The sequence below is a fragment of the Artemia sp. Qi Xiang Cuo genome, chromosome 3 (genome assembly GCF_049724085.1).
Source record: "Artemia sp. Qi Xiang Cuo chromosome 3, ASM4972408v1, whole genome shotgun sequence".
Classification (NCBI taxonomy): domain Eukaryota; kingdom Metazoa; phylum Arthropoda; class Branchiopoda; order Anostraca; family Artemiidae; genus Artemia; species Artemia sp. Qi Xiang Cuo.
The window spans coordinates 13791970-13807294 of NC_142796.1; the positions used below are offsets into that span (position 1 = coordinate 13791970).

At 34.6% G+C, this 15325-nt stretch overlaps 1 protein-coding gene across 1 annotated transcript in view; it reads left to right on the forward strand.

Annotated features, from left to right (window-relative positions):
• LOC148953789 (glycine receptor subunit alpha-2-like) overlaps positions 1–15325 on the forward strand; it is a 222983-nt gene that overhangs the window by 29578 nt on the left and 178080 nt on the right. The window contains exon 3 of the mRNA XM_089085900.1: positions 3146–3228. Within this exon, the coding sequence (XP_088942026.1) occupies positions 3146–3228 (83 nt within the window). The remainder of the gene's footprint in view (positions 1–3145; positions 3229–15325) is intronic.

Sequence of the window (15325 nt, forward strand, 5' to 3'; positions counted from 1 at the left end):
TATTGCTATTTTACTGGAAGTTAGTTCAACCACTTTAGGACGGGAACACAGTTATTTTAACATTACAGTATTACAAATTGCTACTATTTATTACATTTTTTCTTAGGGCGAGATTTCACACAACTAAAATTTCATGTCTTCATTATGCATTGCAAACATTTTCCGGTACTTCTTATTCAATTTTTCTTCCAAATTCTTTTCCCTTCATTCCTTTAAAATATTTGCTCCTATCCATGCTCTGTCAAACGTTGCAGCACCCAATTCTCGTGCTTCAGGTGGAATCGCCATTCCCTCATTGTGCAATTTAAAGAATAGAAAATATTAGGGTTTAGTTAAGGTTTTATCTGTCTTAAAAAATTATTATTTAACCTATTTGTGTTTCTCTTTCCTTAATTTTGCTTTACACTGGGCTCAAAATTAAAGAAAAAATTATTGTGTGGCTTTTGGCTTTCGTGAACATACCTTATTTACCTGAAACTTTTTGCACAAAATAAGTTTTTCAAAAAAAAGTAAAGAACTCAATTAAACCAAAAGAATCAAATAATCTACCAAACATAAAACTGCCACAAATCAGTATCAATAAATAAATGAAACCCAAAACAAACAGAAATTAAAATAAGTTAAACTGAAAACGAGCAGAAATTAATCTGAGCAGGGCTCTAAATCCTATGCTTTTTACAGTCCAGAATACAATTTTTACTTTAATGAAAAAATTCAAATGAATTTACCAAAAAAAAAAATGCGTATTATAAGTTTAATATACATATGCTGATATTTATTTCTTAAAATCTTAACTAATTTTTGTTTTCTTAAAGTTATAAGTGAAAACATTTAAAATAAGTTTTTTTCCAGTACTTAGTTTTTCCAGTGCTTTACTTAAGCAGCGTGATTGCGCTGCCTATGATAATTGTTAAATCATTTTTGTCATTTATATAACATGACATAAAGGATAATTAAAGAAATAAATAAAGAATGTAGAACTGCAAAAAAACTGCAAGAATGTAAAACTGCAAAAAAAGAATGTAGAACTGCTGATATTTGTTCCTTAAAATCTTTGTTTTCTTTGTCTTAATTTTTGTTTTCTTAAAGTTATACAAGTGAAAACGTTTAAAAGAATTTTTTCAGTAAAGTACAAATTATAACAAAGACATAATTTAGAAACCTCCAATCAGTTTCGACTAGCCTATTAAAAAGGGCACTAGCCCTTTCAATTTCCAAATGAATGAGCTTGTTTTGAAGTTTCCACGACAACATTTTCTATAAAAAACCTTATATGCTCCCAGGGCATAGTTTAAAACCTTGCCATGAGGGCTATGGGGTAAGTGTCATCCTCAAAGACCAAATTTTCAGAACTTTCCTCTACGTTGAACAAAATAGTCATCTCAAAATTTTGAATGGATGTGTTTGGGAAAATGGTGAGCATAAGAGGGGGGCTAGTTGCCCTCCAATCACTTTCGACTATTAAAAAGGGTACTAGCTTGTGTCGTTTTTGAATGAGTCGTTTTTGAAGTCTCTATGAAAAAGTTTTATATAAAAACCTTATATTCCCCCCAGGGCATAACTTAAAACCCTTGCTCTGAGGCGTTTGGGGGGTTTTTCATCCTCAAAATCATAATTTCCAGAACTTTCAACTACGTTGAACAAAATGGCTATGTGAAATTTTTAATTGAACGTGTTTGGGGAAATGGTGGGCTTGAGAGGGGGGTTAGTTGCTTTCCATTCACTTTCGACTACTAAAAAGGGCACTTAACTTATGGCTATCTCAAAATTTTTATCAGATGCATTTGGGGAAAAAAGGGGATGGGGGATCGTATTTAGGGAAAGAGATCGGAGGGCCCCTAGCCCCTGCCACGCCTTTTTCCCCTGACCCATCCGATACAACTTTTGAGTTAGCCATTTTTAAAAAAGTTCAAAGGTCAGATAAAAAAACTCAGGTATCAACACACCCTCCCCCGGGGGCCGGGGGCCGTCATTGTAAGCTATGTCCTGGGGCCATTTAGGGGGGGGGCAAGAGGAATCTATTTTTGGATATTCAAGGAGCGTGGGCCTTATAATAATTTTTTCTCCGCTTAACTGGGGGGGAGCAACTGCCCCCCCCCCCTTACCCACCCCAAACACGCCCCTGAAAAAGGGCACTAGCCCTTTGAATTTCCAATTGAATGAGCTTTTTTTGAAGTTTCTATAACAACGCTTTCTAAGAAAACTTATAATCCCCCAGGGCATAATTTACAACCCTTGCCCTGAGGGCTGTAGGGGACTGTCCTCCTCAAAAACATAATTTCTATTCGGGAATCAACTACGCTGAACAAAATGGCTATATCAAAATTTTAATCGGGTGTGTTTGGGGAAATTATGGGCGTGGAAGGGGTGTTAGTTGCCTTCCAATCACTTTCGACTATTAAAAAGGGCACAAGCCATTCCAATTTCCAATCGAATGAGCCCTTTTCGAAGTTTCTACGAAAACTCCTTCGATACGAAGTGCCCTGGTATGGACAAAAAAATACATTGTGCCAACATCGACCTTACTTAGGCAGCGCGATTACGCTGCCTATGATATAGCTATATTTAGACCTGTATATAGATGTATAGCAGTACAGCGTATTGTTTATAATACATACATTGTGAACAATGTATTATGTTTTCTGATTATCTTCTATTTTGTTTCTACACTTAGGCTGCTGACTTTTTTTTCTGCTCAATGTTATCTAGCTAACTATAGATATTGCTGTATATATATATATATATATATATATATATATATATATATATATATATATATATATATATATATATATATATATATATATATATATATATATATATATATATATATATATATATACCAATTCTGCTGACATTTTCTTTTTCATCCTTACCGAGCTATATATATATATATATATATATATATATATATATATATATATATATATATATATATATATATATATATATATATATATATATATATATATATATATATATATATATATATATATATATATATATATATATATATATATATATATATATATATATATATATATATATATATATATATATATATATATATATATATATATATATATATATATATATATATATATATATATATTAAATTGTTCTGATTACTATTTTTTGGTTTTAGACCTATGCTGCAGACATTTTCTTTGCTCAATCTTGGAAAGATCATCGGTTGCGCTTGCCGGAAAATATGACTTCAGAATATAGGTGAGCTACTATAATGATTTTCAGTTATGCCAGACTTAAGTACTCAAGCCATGGTAAGATACGATCATCGTAGTGTAAGATCTAATAATATGATCCTAATCTGTAAATCCAAAAGACATTAAGTTTAAACCTCAATTTCCAGAGAAATTGCCAACGGATTGTTCCGAATACCCGGCTGACTGACCGTATTTCAAACTGTAGACTGTACGAAAAATGTGGTTGAATCCCACTTTCTACGGCTATAATGAAAGAAGGGTTGAGATGGCTAGGGCACGCTCTACGGATGAAGGATGACAGATTGCCGAAGATTCTCCTTTTCTGTCAACCGTCTAGAGCTAAACGGAAAGCAGGTCGTCCTTGTCTGGGATGGGAGGATATCATAAAGAAAGATTTAAAGGAAATTGAAACTCCCTGGGAGGGTGTAAAGAGGTAGTTTTTGAATAGATTTGGATGGAGGAGGAGCGTGTATGGCTGTGCTGGCCTCCGGTGGCTTGGTGCTGCGGTGAGTTGTTAGTACTAGTACTAGTTAGTAGCTTTTGAATTAGTGGAGTGTAAAGTTACACAGCCCTATACATCTTAATAAATTAGGAAAAACTGTAATTCAATGTTTAATGAAAAAGACCTCTATATTCAGTTTGGCAGTATTTGGCAGTAATTGTTCCCAAATTAAAAAAAAAGAAACGTGGGTGAAAAATGAGCAAAAATCCAGCTAAATATATAGGGTGCCGAACAGCTTAAACAGATTATGCTTTTCTTTGCAAGTGTAATTGTCTTTGGGCAGTGAAAATGCGGTACGGCCCTAAAAACTTCATAATTTCGACACAGTCAAAAGTATAATTCTATAAAATCTAAATTTTCAGTTATGAATAGGCGTAAGACAGTCCCGGGGGGGGGGGAGTAAATTTCTTTACATTATTGTCCTTGGATCTATAAGTACTCATAGCATGGTACAATGCCATCATCATAATGTAAGAACAAATGATATGATCCTTATTTGTTAATTCAGCTTAACACTACTTTTGAGATCTTATTACTTTAAATTAATCAAAAAAAACTTTCCTAAAAATAAGTTTTTCAAAGAAAAGTAATGGCAATTTTAAACTTAAGCTCGGCAGATACAAATACCTGTTAAAATTCAAACTAAAAACGACCAGAAATTACTATTAAAGAATAAATGAAACCCAAAATGAACAGAAATGAAATAAACAATGATAGCAAATAACATACAACAAATAATAACATAAATGAATAAATAGATCTTAATACTCAGATTGAATACGAAAATCAAGCTTAGAACGAAAAAAATATTTTGCTATAGAAGTATAAATGAAACTTAAAACGAACAGAAATTAAATAAAAAATCAATGCAAACAAACACAGAATAGATATTATTGCAAATGAATAAATAAATCTTAAAACGAGTGAAACTCAAATTGAATATGCAAATCAAGCTTGAAACGAACAGAAATCCCTACAAACAAGAGTTTGGGTGTCGCCTCCTTCTCTCACTGTAAAAGTCTAAAACCTACTGCGTCATTGGCGCTTTACTGAAAACCAGTTTTATTACAAATACTGACTTTTGTACTTAATATTGAAAATAAACATTAAAATTAAAGTAAAATGATGAACTGATGAGCTTTCAGCAATTAATATCATTATTCAGCAAATATTCAGTTTAATTTATTAGTTCGTTCTAAAGTTCTTCAAGACGAATATAGTTTCACTACAAACAAGAGTTTGAATACTGCCCCCTTCCTTAACTGCAAATAAAAACCAAAAGCCTACTGCGTCATTGGCGCTTAACTGAAAACGAGTTAGATTACAAATATTTTCTTTTCCAGGTCTTATAGCATTTTAAATAAAAATATAATTACAGTGAAACAAATTGTCGAACTGATGGATCTTTCAACAATTAATATCATTATACATCAAATATTCTATTTGATGTTGTTTATACTTTCCAAGACTGTTCAAGACGCATATAGTTTTCAATAAAGCGCCAATGACGCAGTAGGTTTTAGACTTTTACAGTGATAAAAGGAGGCAATACCCAAACTCTTGTTTGTAGTGATTTTTATTCATTTCAAACTTGATTTGCATATTCAATTTAAGTTTCACTCGTTTTAGGATTTATTTATTCATTTACATTACATGCTGTTGTATACTTGTTGGCATTGATTGTTTATTTAATTTCTGTTCGTTTTGGGTTTCATTTATTCTTTAATAGTAATTTCTGGTCATTTTGAGTTTGAATTTTAACATGTATTTGTATCTGCTGAGCTTAAGTTTAAAATGGCCTTTACTTTTCTTTGAAAACCTTATTTTTCGGAAGGTTTTTTTAAATTAATTTTTGTTCGTTTTTGATTGCAAATAGTTCCAAGCTTTTAAAAATTCCTTATTTCAAAATCAAACTTTAAAAAAAAATCAAATGTTCATCGAAGTATCAAAACTGGTTTCAAAGTAACAATATCAAAGAGAGAAAATGGGTTTGTGTTAATCTCGGAGTTTTTATTTTCTGATGTTTGAACTATTTTAAACAAAATGGCTATCTCAAAATTTTTATCGGATGGGTTCTATTAATTTCCTTTGAATGAGCCCTCTCTGAAGTATATTTGAGCATCCCTTTCATAAGAGCCATATATGGGCTCAGGACATAGCTTACAATTTCTGCCCCGGGCCTTGGAGGGCTGTGTCGACACCGAAGTTTTTGTAATCTGACCTTTGAACTGATTTAAAAATGGCTATCTCAAAATTTCCATCGGATGGGTTTGGGGAAAAAAGGGCGTGGGGGGCTAGGGGTACTCCGATCTCTTTTGGCTTAAAAATTGAACTAGAACTTTCAATTTCCATTCAAATCAGTCCTCTCCGAAGTTTATACGAGCACACCTTCCATAAGAACCATATATGCCCCCAGGGTATAACTTGCAACGCCTGCCCCCGGGGCCTGGGTGGTTGTATCGACACCGAAGTTTTTTTTTATCTGACCTTTGAACTATTTTTTTTAACAAAATGGCTATCTCAAAATTTTTATCGGCTGCATTTGGGGGAAAAGGGGCGTGGGAGAATAGTTGCCCTTTGATCTCTTTTGACTCTTACTAAACCTAACTAAAACTTTCAATTGCCAATCAAACGGGCCCTTTCTGAAGTTTATACGAGCTTCCCTTCTACAAAAGCTGTATATGCCCCCAAGGCATAACTTACAACGCCTACCCGGGCCTAAAGGATTGTGTCGACCCCGGAGTTTTCTTTATATGGTCTTTAAACTATTTTGAAATAATGGCTCTCTCAAAGTTCCTATCGGATGGCTTTGAGGAAAATAGGGCTTGGAGAGGGGGGACTAGTTGCCCCCGATCTCTTTTGACTCTTAAAAAGTGAACGAGAACTTTCAATTTCCGATCATATGGGCCCACTCCGAAGTTAATACGAGCATCCTTTCCATAAGAACCATATATGCCCCTAGAGTATTATTTACAAAGCCTGCCTCTGGGCCCTGGGGGGTTGTGTCGACCGCGGAATTTTCATTATATGATCTTAGAACTATTTTTAAACCAATGCTATCTCAAAGTTCTTTTAAGATGGGCTTGAGGAAAAAAGGGCATGAAGGGGGGGGGGGGTAGTTGCCTCCCAATATCTTTTGAATCTTTAAAAGTGAACTAGAGCTTTCAATTTACAATCAAATGAGCCCTCTCCGGATTTTACACGAGTATACCCTCCATAAGAACCATATAGGCCCCCAGAGCAATACTTACAACGTCTGCCCCGGGTCCTGGGGGGTTGCGTCGACCCAGGAGTTTTTTTTATCTGACCTTTGAACTAATTTTAAAGAAATGACTACCTCAAATTTGTGGGGAGAGAGGGCTTGGGGGCTAGTTACCCTCCGGTCACTTTTGACTCTTAAAAAGGGCACTAGAACTCTCAATTTCCATTCGAATGAGACTCTTTGAAGCTTATACGACGATCCCTTCTATATTAAGGGCCTCTGGAAAAAATGGATTGTGGGGGGGGGGGAGGCAAGCTACCCTCCAATCACTTTTGACTCTTAAAAAGTGAATTGCGACTTTCAATTTCCAATCAAATGAGCCCTCTATGAGGTTTATACGAGCATCACTTCCATAACAACCATATATGCCCCCAGGGCATAATTTACAACGCCTATCCCCAGGGCAATACTTACAAAATGTGCCCTGAGGGCTGTGGGGGAGTCTCCTGCTCAAAAACATAATTTCTATCTGGAAATCAACTACTTAGAACAAAATGGATATCTCATAATTTTGATTGCATGTGTTTGGGGAAATAGTCGGCGTAAAAGGGGTTTTCGTTGCTTTCCAATCACTTTTGACCCTTAGAAAGGGCACTAGAACTCTTGATTTTCAATCGAATGAGCCCCTTTGAAGTTTTTACGACGCCCCCTTCCATATGAAGTGACTCCAGTGAAAAAAATAAATAATAAATAAATAAATAATAAAGAAATGGTGGGTGTGGATGGGTATGGAATTAGTTTCCTTCCAATCACTTTCGACTTTTAAAAAGGGCACTAGCCATTTAAATTCCTAATTGAATGAACCCTTTTTGAAGTTTCAACGACAACGCTTTCTATAAAAAACCTTATATGCCCCCAGGGCATAACTTACAACCTTTGCCCTGGAGGCTGTGGGGGGTTTGTTATCCTCAAAGACCTAATTTTCAGAACGTTCAACCACGTTGAACAAAATGGCTATCCCAAAATTTTGATTGGATGTGTTTGGGGAAAAGGTGGGCGTGAGAGGGGGGTTAGTTGCCCTCCAATCACTTTCGACTATTAAAAAGGGCACTAGCCCTTTGAATTTCCAATTGAATGAGTCCTTTTTGAAGTTTCTATGACAAAGCTTTCTATAAAAAGCTTATATGCCCCAAGGGCACAACTTACAAACCTGATACTGAGGGCTGTGGGGGAGTGTCCTCCTCAAAAACATAATTTCTATCTGGAAATCAACTACGTAAAACAAAATAGCAATCTCAAAATTTTTATTGGATGTGTTTGGGATAATGTTGGGCGTGGTAGGGGTGTTCGTTGCATTCCAGTCACTTTTGACCCTTAAAAAGGAACTCTCGATTTCCAGTCTAATGAGCCCCTTTTGAAGTTTTAACGACGACCCCTTCCATATGAAGTGCCTCTGGGAATAAATAATAATAAATAAATAATATATAAATAAACATTGGAGCCGTATGGCCTTTACATACGGTAATTTACAAACATTATGGCCTTTACATAACAGTTCGTCATAACGAACTGTAAGTAAGAAGCAACCCTGCTCAATAGTAACCGAAACTCTACAAAACGGAATACCAATAACTACATCAAAAGAATCAGAGTTTTATGCTGATTTCAACTACACAAGTTTCATCTAGTTTGGTCTTACCAATCAAAAGTTACGCGTCTAAGAAAATTTTTCATAGTTTCTAAAAAAAAGGGGGGGGAACACCCCTTAAAAGTCATAGAACTTAAATGAAAACCACGGATGCAGATGCATGTTTATTTGTTTTTTTTCCAAGCGGTGATCGTATCGACCCAGTGGTCCTAGAATATCACAGGAGGGCTCATTCGAACGGAAATTAAAAGTTATAGTGCCCTTTTTAAGTGTCCAAACAACATGGAGGGCTACTAGGCCCCTTCCCACGCTCAGTTTTTCCCAAAGTCACCTGATAAAAATTTTGAGATAACCATTTTGTTCGGCATGGTCAAAAAATACAATAACTGTGTCTTTGAGGATGACTTAATCCCCCACAATCCCTGGGGGAAGGTCTGCAAGTTATGAACTTTGCCCAATGTTTACATATAGTATTATTTATTGGGAAATATACAGAAGTTTTCAGGGGGATTTTTTCTAGTAGCTGAGGGGGGGGGGGCTTCGGGGGTTACGTGGGAGGATCCTTCCATGGAGGATGTTTTCATGGGGGAAGAGACATTGCAATGAAGGGGGGCGCCGAATTTCCCAGTATTATTTAAAAAAAATTATCAGAAATTAAATAAAAAAAAATCAACTGAAAGTAAGGAGCAACGTAAAAACTTAAAACGAACAGTAATAATCATTTATGTTATTTGGTTCCCCCTCCCCCCCCAGTCATTAAACTGCTCGTTATGCTAAAAAAAATTTTTTTAATTTCATCAGAGCTATTTATTCTAATTAACGGCCTAAGTGATTAAGGGGTGATTCTTAAAGAATAGGAACAAAATTTGAATTTTAGCGTAAAGAGCGAGGTATTGACTAGGGGGAGAGCTCCCTAATATAAGCAATAAAAATATACGAATATAGAAGTTCGTTACGTAAATTAATTCGTAAGTTACGTCAGAGCAACATTTCGAGAAAGCAATTTAGCCAAAAAAAGTGAAATAAATATACAATTTTTTTTTTAATTATTCATATACGATGAGCCAAAATCAAAGCTGCATTAATTCAAAAACGTTCAGAAATCAAATAAAAGAACATTTTTTTTAACTGAAAGTAAGGAGCGACATTAAAACTTAAAACGAACAGAAATTATTCCGTATTGAAATGGCTGTCTTCTCTTCAACGCCTCGCTCTTTTCGTAAAAGTTTGACTTTATCTCACAACTTTATTTTTTAAAACCAAAAAATTGCGTAAAGAGAAAGGCGTTGAAGAGAGGACAGTTCCTTTCATATACGGAATAAATTCTGTTCGTTTTAAGTTTTAATGTCGCTCCTTACTTTCAGTTGTATAAACTCGCTTTTTTAATTTAATTAATTTAAAAAGCATTGACTAGGTAAGCAAACAGCTCTTGCTACTCGTCCAAATAAAACTTTTGAATGACAGGCAGCCATGTAGCGTTTAACCTCCTCTGAAAAAGAAAACACGGCCTTTTTATTGTCCCTGAAAACAAGTCCTGAAATGTCTGGCACACATTTTCTTTACTTTGTTTGTGAAGCACGAATGTGTTAATAAAGAATACAAAAAAAATATTTTTGACTAAAATTTGATGTGCAACAGTTTGAAATATTTATGGGCTACTAAACTTTTAGAAGGATTTTATTTTAGCAGTTAATTTATTACTTGACGATTTTTTGAATTATTCAATTTATAAATTTTTTCGATCATCTAATATAACTTGCATTTTTTTTTAAATATGATTTTTCATAAAAACCCAAAGATGGGCAAAACAATAAAATTAGTTATGCTGGGCTTCACGACTGATATCTGACATGATCCTATTCTGGTAATTAAAAAAAAACTAATTTTTTCATCTGAAAGTAAGAAGCAACATTTAAATTTAAGACGAACAGAAATTATTACGTGTATGAGGGGGTTTACCCCCTCGTCGATACCTTGCTCTTTACGCTAAAGTCCGAATTTTGTTCCAGTTCTTTAAGAATAACCCCTGAATCACAAATGCCGTTCAATTAGAATTAATTAAAATCACTATCTGAAAAATAAGTTTTTCAAAGAAAAGTAAAGGCCATTTTAAACTTAAGCTCATGAGATATGAATACCTGTTAAAATTCAAACTCAAAACGACCGGAAATTACTATTAAAAAATAAATGAAACCCGAAACGAACAGAAATTAAATAAACAATCATAGCAAAAAGCATACAACAATTAATAACATAAATGAATAAATAGATCTTAAAGCGTGTAATGCTTAGATTGAATATGAAAATCAAGCTTAAAACGAAAAAAATAGTTTGCTATTAAAGTATAAATGAAACTTGAAACGAACAGAAATTAAATAAACAATCAATGCGAACAAACATACAATATATATTAATGTAAATGAATAAATAAATTTTAAAACGAGTGAAACTTAAATTAAATATACAAATCAAGTTTGAATCGAACAAAAATAACTACAAACAAGAGTTTGGGTATCGCCTCAATGGAGAAGCCTGAAAACCTACTGCGTCATTGGCTCCTTACTGAAAACTATTTGAGTCTTGAACAGTTTTGGAAAGTATAAACAAAATCAAATTGAATATTAGATATATAATGATATTGATTGTTGAAAGATCCATCATTTCAAGATTTTTTTTCACTGTAATTTTTATTTTCATTTTCAATGCTGTAAGAACTGGAAAAGAATAAATTTGTAAGATAAGAGTAATTCGTTTTCAGTGAAGTGCCAATGACGCAGAAGGCTTTAGGTTTTTGCAGTTAAAGAAGGGGGCAGTATCCAAATTTTGTTTGTAGTGAAACTATATTTGTTTTGACCAATCTTGGAAAGAACTAATAAATTAAACTGAATATTTGATGTATAATGATATTAATTGCTGAAAGCTCATCAGTTCAAAATTTTACTGTAAGTTTAATATTTATTTTCAATATTAAGTACAAAAGAAAACATTTGTAATATAATTCGTTTTCAGTAAAGCGCCAATGTTTGTTCGCATTGATTGTATATTTAATTTCTGTTCGTTTTAAGTTTCATTTATACTTTAATAGGAAAATATTTTTTTTTCGTTTTAAGCTTGATTTTCATAATCAATCTAAGCATTACTCGCTTTAACATCTATGTATTCATTTATATTATTATTTGTTGTATGTTTTTTGCTATGATTGTTTATTTAATTTATGTTCGTTTCGGGTTTCATTTATTCTTTAATAGTAATTTCTGGTCGTTTTGAGTTTGAATTTTAACAAGTATTCATATCTCCTGAGCTTAAGTTTAAAATAGCCTTTACTTTTCTTTGAAAAACTTATTTTTCAGATACTTTTTTTAAATTAATTTTTGTTCGTTTTGATCGAAAAAAGTTTCAATCTTCTACGGCAGGGGGGGGGGTACTTACTGTCCGATTATTCTTTACTTTAAAAAACGGATCTATAACTATCAATTTAAATCGATTGAGGCTTTTTCGAAGTATGTACGATTACCTCTTTGATAAAAACATTATATATGAACAATAGACAGCTTGCATAAGTTTTGGATAGCGATTGGCAACAATGAATGACTCGACAAAATAGCTCCAATAAGGGTGTTTTGACAATTTCACTTGCTGACACAAAGGGATCACGACTGTTTGGAATTGACCTTAATAGGATTGTGTGTGCCAAAGCAATTTTGTATCTATCACAGAGTATGTATTTTAATCTTATATTTGGATAATTATAATAGATTTACTAGGTGTTCTTCCCATACAAAACTTTACCTTATTAAAGTCTTTGGGGTGGGGGATGCGTAGTTGGCAGAAGGAACAAAACTTTAGCGTAGACATTAGGAGAGGGGGAGGGTGAGGTTGGAGAGTCATCCAATACGGGGCGGAACTTCGCTTATCTCCTCCGTTCCCGATTTAGGAGATTAGACAGACTCATTGGACGGTAGAATGTTGGACCGTTTGAGTTGTGGAAGACGTTAAAATACTCAAAAATACTTTATATTTTCCGGGGGAGGGGTGCTCCATCGCCCCTCCCCTGGATCTGCCACTGCCTTACACTCTCTGTTTCTTTCCTTGTTAGGGAGGAGTGCAGATGCCAAATAGGTATGTGTTAATACCAAAACATTCTAACTCTCATTGGGCCTTCAGGCATATACAGAATTAGTTCAAAGGGTGGGGTGGGGAAAAAGGGCGTAGGGGCGGTATTTGCCCTTCAATCGATTTTGACTCGTAAGAGCTGGACTAGAACTTCCAATTTCTAATCAAATGAACTTTCTCTGAAGTTTATACGAGAATCCCTTCTTGCCCCCGGGCCCTGAGGGGTTTGGTCGACGCCAGAGTTTTGTTACTTAACCTTTCAACTATTTTTAACAAAATTTTTATCTGATGCATTTAAGGCGTGGAGGAGGGGGGCTAGTTGCCCTCCAATCTCTTTTGACTCTTAAAAAGTGAACAAGAATTTTCAATTTCCAATCAAATGAGCCCTCTCCAAAGTTTATACGAGTATCCCTTCCATAAAAAATAATATGAAGGATTCGGAGAATCCTTAAATTACAACCCTTGCCCTGAGGGCTGTTGGGGAGTTGTCATCCTCAAAGACCTATTTTCCAGAACTTAAAACTAAGTTTAATAAAATTGCTGTTTCAAAATTTTGATTGGATGTGTTTGGGGAAAAGGTGAGGGTGAGAGGGGGGTTAGTTGCCCTCAAATCACTTTCGACTATTAAAAAGGGCACTAGTCCTTTGAATTTCCAATCGAATAAACCTTTTTTGAAGTTTCTATGACACCGCCTTCTATAAAAACCTTATATGCCCCCAGGGTATAACTTAAAACCCTTGCCTTGGGGGTTGTGGGGAGTGTCCTCCTCAAAAAATATTTTCCATCTGAAAATCAACTACGTTGAACAAAATGGCTGTCTCAAAATTTCGATTGGATGTGTTGGGGGGACGGAGGGGCGTGGGGGGGGGCTAGTTGCCCTCCAATCACTTGCGACTATTAAAAATGGCACGATCACTTTGGTTGTTAAATCGAATGAGCCTTTTTTGAAGTTTCTACGACAACACCTTCTACAAAAACCTTTTCTGCCCCCAGGGCATAACTTAAAACCCTTGCCCTGAGGGTTTTGGGGGAGTGTCCTCATCAAAAACATATTTCCTATGTGAAAATCAACTACGCTGAACAACATGGCTATCTCATAATTTTGATTGGATGTGTTTTGGGGAATGATGGGCGTGGGGGGGGCTAATTGCGTTCAAATCACTTTCAACTATTAAAAAGGGCACTAGGCCTATGAATTTCTAATCGAATGAGCCTTTTTTAAGTTTCTACGACAACGCCTTCTATAAAAACCTTATATGCCCCCAGGGCATAACTTAAAACCCTTGCTCTGAGGGTTGTGGGGGATAGTCCTCCTCAAAAACATATTTTCTATTTGAAAATAAAGTACGCTGAACAAAATGGCTATCTCAAAATTTTGATTGGATGTGTTTGGGGGAATGATGAGCGGAGGGGGGCTAGTTTCCATCCAATCATTTTCGACTATTAAGAAGGGCACTAAAACTCTCGATTTCCAATCGAATGAGACCCTTTTGAAGTTTCTATGACGACCCCTTTCATATGAAGTGCCTCTGGGGAAAAAAATAATAATAATAATAATAAAACATTGGAGCCGAATGGCCTTTACTATGGGCAACGCTACAGTGTTTTCTTTGATAAATAGTTCTTTTGAAAGAACTAAACATACTTTAGCGTAAAAAGCGAAGTCGTCCTCAGAGACATACTTATTAGATTTGTTGACTATGTTGAACAAAATGGCTATCTCCAAATTTTTATCCGGTTACTTTGGGAAAAACATGAGCGCGGGAGGGAGCCTAGTTGCCCTCCAAATTTATTTGGTCACGTAAAAAAGGGCACTAGAACTTTTAATTTCAGTTCGAATAAGCCCTCTCACAACATTCAAGGACCACTGTATCGATATAATCACCCCCGGAATAAAAACAATAAAAAAAATAAACACGCATCATTGATCTTTCTTCTGGAAAAAAATACAAAATCTCATATTTATGTAGACAGAAGCTTGAAACCTTGTTCTCTGATATGCTGAATCCCATGGTGTGATTTTCAATGATTTTCAAATTCTATGACGTTTAAGGGGTGTTTCCCCCTTTTTTCGAAAGTACGGCAAATTTTCTCAGGCTCTTAACTTTTGATGGGTAAGACTAAACTTGATGAAACTTATATATTTAAAATCAGCATGAAAATCCGATTCTGTTGATGTATCTATTGGTATCAAAATTTCGCTTTTTAGAGTTTCGGTTATTATTCAGCCGAGTCGCTCCTTATTTACAGTTTGTTACCCCGAACTGTTTGATAATTCAAACGCATCAAGTTTTGAAGCACATCATTAATTCAAGAAACCGAAAAATTGAATAAAAGACTTTGTTTTTATTGGCTAATTAAAAAAAATTTGAACACTGAAAGTTTTTAAATTTTTATTGATTTATTAAAAAAAACTTGAACACTGAAAGTTTTTTAGATCATGAGACCAAAAATCATTAGAAATATATATGGTATGACAAGGTTTTATAAGGATCTAGCATTTCCTATCGGCACATTCCAATGCTGTGGTAAGTTTCATTCCTGCACATATTATTGCGCAGGCTATAATTATCATATCCTCAATGGATTGAAAACGGACAAAAATTAAGAGAAAATACAAATATAATGCATGATAA